We start from the raw sequence: 7,578 nt of genomic DNA on the forward strand, positions 1-7,578 counted from the left end.
TCGAACTTAAGTGTGAGTGAATACATTATTTCTGGCCCTCTCCCAGCCCAGTAGTCAAATATTTACTTGATCATCTCAGTATTGCTCTATAAACATTACATGAGCTCAGTAAAAGTTCAGTAGAAAACTCAGAAAATAAAGTCATCAGACTAGAGGTGTGGTGACTATAGGTTAGTAATAATAACAATAATTATTATTGTTATTGACATCAATATAGTGCTTTAAGGTTTGCAAAATGCTTTACATTCCATTATCTCATTTGAGCCCTCACAACATCCCAGGATCCAAGAGATGTCCTGGAGGTAGATTTCACAAGACTTGACAGCAAATTCATAATTTAGAGTGAGGAAGAACAGCAAATAGAGGGTGATTCCAAGATTGTGAAACTGGATGACTAGAAAGATGATGAGTCCCTTGACAGAAAAAGAAAAGTTAAGAAGGTAAATTTGAGGGAAAGATAATGATTTCAGTTTTGGATATATTGATTTTAATTTGCCTATGGGATATACAGGTGAAAATGTCCAGTAAGCAGCAGGTGATTCAGGATTGGAGTTCAAGGGAGAAACTAGAACTGCATATATGTCAGGGACACTACAGAGAAAATTAATGAAAGTGGAGAGGAAAATTCTAGGTGGAAAGGCTTTTAGAGGGGAAAAATGCCAGCGTTCCCCCTACTTCACTCCACCTGATCTCTACCAACCCATTGTCTATTGGAGGTTTCCATAAGGGCAGTCCCCTCTCTCCCTCCCCACCCCCATTCTTGGCTTCCTCTCCTTTCTTCTAGAACTACTGGGGAGTTGATCTGTCGCTCAGAAGTTGTTGGATCCCTGGCACTTTATTACACCATTTTTATCAGACTCCACATTCTGCTAAAGGCCTTTAGGCTAAAGGCCTAAAGAATGATGGCAACGACTCCAAAGACTGACCCCATAGACATTCTAGGCACTTTCCCTAGAATCTCTTTATTCGAGTAAATACCCCTCTGACTGCATATTGTGCCCTCCTCCTGCTAATTATATCCATTTGACCTTGTATACTCCAAATGGGGTAATTATCCTAATTTGAGTAATTACCCTGTTGATCTAGGCAATTTCTCTGCTCCCCAGGAAAGTCCCTACCCTCCCACACATGCAGTACTTCCTTCCAACCTTTACTTTCACCCCCTAATTCTCATACTACCCACACTCCTACATAAAACTCTCTTGCTACACCTGATTAGCTCCTCCCTCCCTTACCCGAGCAATTATACTCACTTCCAGTGAACTTTATCCCTCTTCCCTTTTGTCTGAATTACAATCCCACAAGCACAAGTAATATTCATCCTCTTTGAGGAGTAACTTCATCCACATTTTAGCAGTTACTTCACCTCGGGAAAGATGGTTAAGATCACTGGAACTGGAAAGAAGCATTTGTCTTGTGGTTTCTGAAGGTATCTCACTTTAAGGGAAATTTTGCCCAGTGAGGAGAGGAAGACAATAGAATCCTGAAGAGAATGAAAGTGTTAAGATTTTAGCTGTAGGAAAGAAAGCTATTGTGGGGTGGAAATACCTCTTTCTCAATTAATTCTGCCCAAAGATTTTCATACAGACATGCAGATGTGGTTTTCTGGTAAGGAAAAGAAATCATTGGACTGCTCTTGCTAATCTGCCCCACCCTTCCCTTTCTCTACACTCCTCCCTTCTGGTTTCTCTCCCTCTTTCCTAACACAACAGGCTAGGTTTGAAGGTCAAGACACACCTGGGGCCACACCTATAACTACTGGGGCCAAGCCAGCTATTCATTCAATGTCACTCAAGAGAAGAGGGAGGAGAAAAGACGGAGTTGGATTGATGGTGTGTTGAAGGAGGACTAGATCCCCTGATGACCCTATGCCCTTGTACCTGAGTAGACCTTAAAAACAGGATTAATCAGCATTAAAGATCCAAGAGAGGAAACGATTATGTTGGGTTGAAAGGCCAAGAGTTCTGAGCCTGCCAGTCCTATCCCCATATACCCAATCTCCTAACCACACCCCCACTCTTTACTCCACCCTTCATTCACTCCCCTCCAGCCCAGAGAAAAAGGAAGAGCCGAGAGAGGAAGAGAATTCCCTTGCAAACCAACTTCCACGCTCCACAAAGTCAGACAGAGAAGCTGACCGGAAGCCTGTGACTCCAGCCAAGTGATCAGGTTCAGGGTTGAGAAAAGGAAAACCGGGAGGCAGTAGGGTGGAGGGAAAGATGGGCTGAGGAGTGGGGACTGGGAGATTCTGGGAGACCAGGGCATCAGCTTTGTGCCATGGGGCAGGTGCCTGGGTGCACAGTGTAATTGGAGACAGAAGTTGAAACCCTTTTCCCACTGGGGTGAAAAAAGGCCCTTCTGAATCTCCCCTAACCTTTTGAAAAGCAAGCACAGGGCTGGTAGCCAGACACCTGAATCTTCTTCCTGTTTCTAAGGAAAGGGTGACCTTGAACAAGTGGATGCCTCGCCCAGGCTCCACTTGCTTCTTTCTGTCTCTCTGTGTATCTATATGACTGTTTGTTTGCATGAGTCTATGTCGACCTCAGTCTCTGAACCTTTTCTTCTCCTTTTGGTGTCGGCATGAGTTCCCCCTTTTCTCTCGGTTTCTAAGGCGCCGCCTCTTCCAAGGACGAGATGGTGGTAGGGCAAGCTCAGTAAAGAGGAAAAGTCGGGGGTGTCAGGCAATGTCACCCTTTCACACCCACGTCGTAGACTTCTCCAGTTACAAATTAAACTGGGCGTTCCAGGGGCTGGCAGGTATCCGGGTGTCGCACCTCCCATGAGCGCTGTCCGCTGTTTGGTGCTGAAATTGGGAAGAAGAGAGCCCCAGGATTGCTGTGGGCGTTGCTTAGACTAAGGGGCCCCTCCTTCTTCCCTCTCAATTGCCTGCTCCTAGATGACACAACACCCCCCCCTCACCCACCCATACAGCGGGGGTAGGGTAGAAGGCGGAGCCTCTGTGAAACCCTCCCCTAGGGACTGCGGCTCCAGCCTCTTCCCCCACCCTTTCTGTCCCGCATACCCTCTTAGCACACTGCGCTTCTCCACGCAGTTCGAGTGCCAACTCCTGCTCTGGCTCCAATTTTTACCCGGTCTCCAACCACTTCGCCTTCTGCTCCAGCATCGGTTCTGGCCCAGTTCCGGCCCCCTTTCAGCTCCAGATCTAGCTTTCGGCCTCTGGTTCGCTTTGGGCCCCTGCTCCAGCTCTAACTCCCAGATCAAGTATCCCACGCCATGGCTAGTTCCTTCTCCCGATTACTCTCTGCCCGCCCGGGACTCAGACTTCTGGCTGTGGCCGGCGCAGGGTCTCTGGCTGCTGGGTACCTGCTCCACCCCAACCCACTACGAGCCGCTGGCGAGCGAAGAAGGCTGTACCCACCCAGGTATCAGCGCCTGAGGAATAGGGTGCCCAGGGCGGTGATGGGAAGAGGATGGAGATTGGGAACCAGGGTTCGAATAGCGACTATATTAACCTTGACACTAGAGCAGGGAGGCTGTCACTGGAGGGTCAGGGATGGGAATGCTAGCTGGAGCCATGGGACACATTCCTGGAGACCTGTTAACAAATGCCCCGCCCCCAAAACCCCATACTGGCCTTGAGAGTTCTGGTCACTCTCAATCTGCTCAGGCAGGTTGAGGGCTCTCTGATCTATTCCTGCCATTTATAATCCTTTTGCCAAGGATCCTCTGCTATCTCATTCAGATTCCTCTCTTCCTTGAGTCCTACTTTTGTATTCCTGAGAGAATAGCACTGAGTAGGTTTGGGAAAACTGAGCTGTCTCGGGTGTGTGGCTAAGGGGTTGTATATGACTGACGTAGGCAGCACAGGCCAGAAGGATCCTGAAAGCGATTACTACAGCACCTCTCTCTCTCAAATCCCTCTCTTTTCCACACTGCACATTTTCCCATTGTGGGGGAAAAAAGACAACAGGAGGTCACACACATGAACTTAAGCTTCTGGGCAGATCTCAATAAGGCTATGTTTGGTTCCTATTCCCTAGTCTCCCCCATGGTCACTTCTGTACCCCTCCTCAGTGCAGAGTACCCTGACCTTCGAAAACATAACAACTGCATGGCTAGTCACCTGACTCCAGCTGTTTATGCCCGGCTCTGCGACAAGACCACGCCCAGAGGATGGACACTAGACCAGTGTATCCAGACTGGTGTGGACAATCCTGGTCATCCTTTCATCAAGACTGTGGGCATGGTAGCCGGAGATGAAGAGACCTATGAGGTGGGTGGACCCCTGAGCTTCTCCAAACGACCCTCACTCCTCTATCCCAGTGATCTACACCCCTTCCTCACAGAATCCTAGCTCCTTCTTTCCAGTGACTTCAAACCTTTCTCTCTGACCCTATATTCTCCTGTTCTCAAGTTTTCTGTCTCAATGAAATCAATTTAAGACTGAATTCTTGGAGGAAAACATAGGAAAATTTGTCTTTCTCCATTGGTCACCCTTCTCCCCATAATTTCTCTAGGTATTTGCTGAGCTTTTTGACCCCGTTATCCAAGAAAGACATAATGGCTATGATCCCCGAACAATGAAGCATACCACAGACTTGGATGCCAGCAAGGTGAATATTGAATACCCAAACTCAGATTCTAAGCCATTTAAATTGTGCCATTTTTGTCTCATGATCCCCCTGAATTTTTGGTGTTCAATTCCTTTCACTTTTCTGATTTCTTGACCTCCACAACCTCACACGAGAATTTGGTCTCTGGATCCTCATCTTGATGTGAGGAATGAAGCATCTTAAAGGAAAGAAAATTTAGGAAGAACAAGATAGATCCTGTAGTAGAGTTAACCATGCCACATAAAGGGATGTTTCAAAGGAATTTCCATATTTGGAGAAATGACTTACGGGGTGTCCTATATGCATCTTACTTCCTCATGCATATATAGGAAAGAGCAGCTAGGATGCCCCTAGTCCCTAGAATTTCTCCCCCCACCCCCACCCCCAGGACCTCCTAGGTCCACCTAATATATCATGCTTTGGTGTCCTTAACTAATTTTCCAAATCCCCTAGATCCGGGCTGGCCACTTTGATGAGAGGTACGTGTTATCCTCAAGAGTCCGGACTGGCCGAAGCATCCGGGGACTCAGTCTACCCCCTGCGTGTACGAGGGCTGAGCGACGGGAGGTGGAACGAGTTGTAGTGGATGCACTGAGTGGCCTTCAGGGTGACCTGGCTGGACGATATTACCGGCTCAGTGAGATGACTGAGGCTGAGCAACAGCAGCTTATTGATGTGAGGGGCCCTATGAAGGAGTACTGGGAATGGGGAGGGGATGAGAAACAAGTGTTGGGAGAGGCTGAATGAGATCTGACTGATGGAGCTGGGACAGGCCCAGAGGCTAAAGTGATGGAGGACCTGCAAAGATGTTTGTTTATACCATGTCCCTTAACTCCCCCCCAGGACCACTTCCTATTTGACAAGCCTGTATCTCCCTTGCTGACCGCAGCAGGAATGGCCCGAGACTGGCCAGATGCTCGAGGAATCTGGTATGGAATGTGCACTTTTTCTTCTTCAATCCTTTGCCTTCTATTCTTACATTTTTCCATGACCCTCAACCCTCACCCTGTTCCTGCCTCCTGATCCTATACCTCCACTCCCTCAGGCACAACAATGAAAAAAGCTTCTTGATCTGGGTGAATGAGGAAGATCACACACGGGTCATCTCAATGGAAAAGGGTGGCAACATGAAAAGAGTGTTCGAGAGATTCTGCCGGGGGCTCAAGGAGGTTGGAGGGGAGTGGGTGGAGGTATTGCTTGGGAGGGTAAATGGGAAACAGAAGACAAAGATATGAAGGGAAGTATGTGGGGACTTTGGGAGATCAGTGGTGGGAAGGAGTGAATGATCTGGATTAGAATTTTTCAGGACAAGGGAAACCCACAATTCTATACAGGGAAAGGGGATGAGTGTGTTCATGATTATAGTAGGAAATACTCCATCTTTCTAGTTCTAACACAAGGCTAGCCTAGCTTCTGGACCCTTTTATTTCTTTATGATGGTTCCATGTCTATGGCCTTAGCAAATGAGTGGCATGGCTGAGGTTCCAATTGGCTAAGTGGCCACTGAAATCATTCTAGGAGTGTAGGAAAGTCTTCAAAGTTCTAGAGAAGGAAGAAGTCACCAGTTCTATTTGGAACTGAGTTCCCATGTTAAGTCCTAACTTAATTATCCCCTCTATTCCAAATTCTATCTGCAAATTTCTACATATCTAATTCTAGCTAAGAGTTTCAGGAGGAGAGAGGTTTCTGTGTTTCAGTTTCTAGCACATATGAGGGAATATTCCCAAGGCATTGGGAAAATTTATTGTTTCTGTAGTTCTGTTAGTAATCTTCATGTCAATGAGTTAGGGACCTTGCCTCTCTGCTTCTAACTGAAGGAAATAGTTGTAACTATGACAGTAAGTGAGGGGTCTCCTCCCATCCTAGGTTCTAGTCCCTAAGATATCTTTATCTTTAAGGTTCTAGCTAGAGAAAGTGTTCTTATTTTCCTAATTCTAACAAGAGATTTCTGAATCCATTATTCTGCCTAAAAGAGGATTCATGTGCCCATGATGTTAACTAAGAGGGTCTATGTGTCTCAGGTGGAACGTCTAATTCAAGAACGTGGCTGGGAGTTCATGTGGAATGAACGTTTGGGTTACATCCTGACTTGCCCTTCTAATTTGGGAACTGGACTTCGAGCAGGCGTGCATGTCAAACTGCCTCTGTTAAGCAAGGTAAAAGAGCTGAGGGAGGGGAAGAGTGAAATAGTATTGGGGTAGGCACATGTTGGTGCCAAAGGGAAAGTGGGGGGATAATGGGAGAATTCTGAGTAAGGAGAAGAGTTCTAACAGAACACTCAGCTCCAAGCTCTGGAGTACCTGCCTCCCTTTTTCCTGACTCTGTCTCCCATGCTCTGTTTCCCTTCTAGGACAGCCGATTCCCCAAGATCTTAGAGAACCTAAGGCTACAAAAACGTGGAACTGGTGGGGTGGACACAGCAGCCACAGGCAGCACCTTTGACATTTCCAACTTGGATCGGCTTGGCAAATCAGAGGTGAGAACCCATAGGAGGGGATTTGGGTGTTAAGGGACAAGGGTTAAGAGTGGTGGATCCTAGGAATGCTAGAAGGATAAGTCCAAATGAAATCCAAGAAGATGGTGCAAATCTGAGATGAAACTTGGGGTCAGGGAAGTCATTGGGAATGAAATGTTGGGGGCTGGTTAGTAGGAGGGAGGTGAAAATCAGGAAAGAAGCTCCAGGGAGTGTGGAAGACAAGATCTGAGAACCAAAACCAGTTAATGCCTTCCAGGTGGAGCTGGTGCAGCTTGTCATTGATGGAGTCAACTACCTGATTGACTGTGAGCGGCGGCTAGAGAGAGGACAGGACATTCGTGTGCCTGCACCCATTGTCAACACCAAGAATTAGCTTTCCAGCCACCCCTAGACCTTCCCAAGCTCTCGGCCAATTACTCAGCTAATACCCTCTCCTGCCAAATCTGAATCTGACCCTTGACCCAGTAAAACCCACTTGTTATGCTCTAGTTGTCTGTAATTTCTGACGCTATATAGAGTGACAGGAAA

At 47.1% G+C, this 7,578-nt stretch overlaps 1 protein-coding gene across 1 annotated transcript; it reads left to right on the forward strand.

The window, feature by feature from the left end:
* The first annotated feature begins 2,030 nt into the window (after positions 1-2,030).
* CKMT1A (creatine kinase, mitochondrial 1A) lies at positions 2,031-7,538 on the forward strand. Its single transcript, XM_021009413.2, has 10 exons — positions 2,031-2,169; positions 3,053-3,383; positions 4,036-4,234; positions 4,479-4,574; positions 5,028-5,249; positions 5,418-5,503; positions 5,620-5,743; positions 6,596-6,730; positions 6,925-7,050; positions 7,307-7,538. The coding sequence occupies exons 2-10, from the start codon at positions 3,235-3,237 to the stop codon at positions 7,421-7,423; spliced, it is 1,254 nt and encodes a 417-aa protein (XP_020865072.1). The 5' UTR covers positions 2,031-2,169; positions 3,053-3,234; the 3' UTR covers positions 7,424-7,538.
* The last annotated feature ends 40 nt before the right edge of the window (positions 7,539-7,578 follow it).

Source organism: Phascolarctos cinereus, unplaced genomic scaffold (genome assembly GCF_003287225.1).
Source record: "Phascolarctos cinereus isolate Bilbo 61053 unplaced genomic scaffold, phaCin_HiC Scaffold_3;HRSCAF=262, whole genome shotgun sequence".
NCBI classification, from domain to species: Eukaryota; Metazoa; Chordata; class Mammalia; order Diprotodontia; family Phascolarctidae; genus Phascolarctos; species Phascolarctos cinereus.

What these genes read in the sequence shown, in the direction of transcription:
- CKMT1A (XM_021009413.2), top strand. Translation starts at nt 3,235, where the DNA reads ATGGCTAGTTCCTTCTCCCGATTACTCTCTGCCCGCCCGGGACTCAGA. An exon ending in TCTGCCGGGGGCTCAAGGAG is followed by an intron (nt 5,744 to 6,595) that starts GTTGGAGGGGAG and finishes TATGTGTCTCAG; the next exon opens with GTGGAACGTCTAATTCAAGA. An exon ending in AACTGCCTCTGTTAAGCAAG is followed by an intron (nt 6,731 to 6,924) that starts GTAAAAGAGCTG and finishes TTTCCCTTCTAG; the next exon opens with GACAGCCGATTCCCCAAGAT.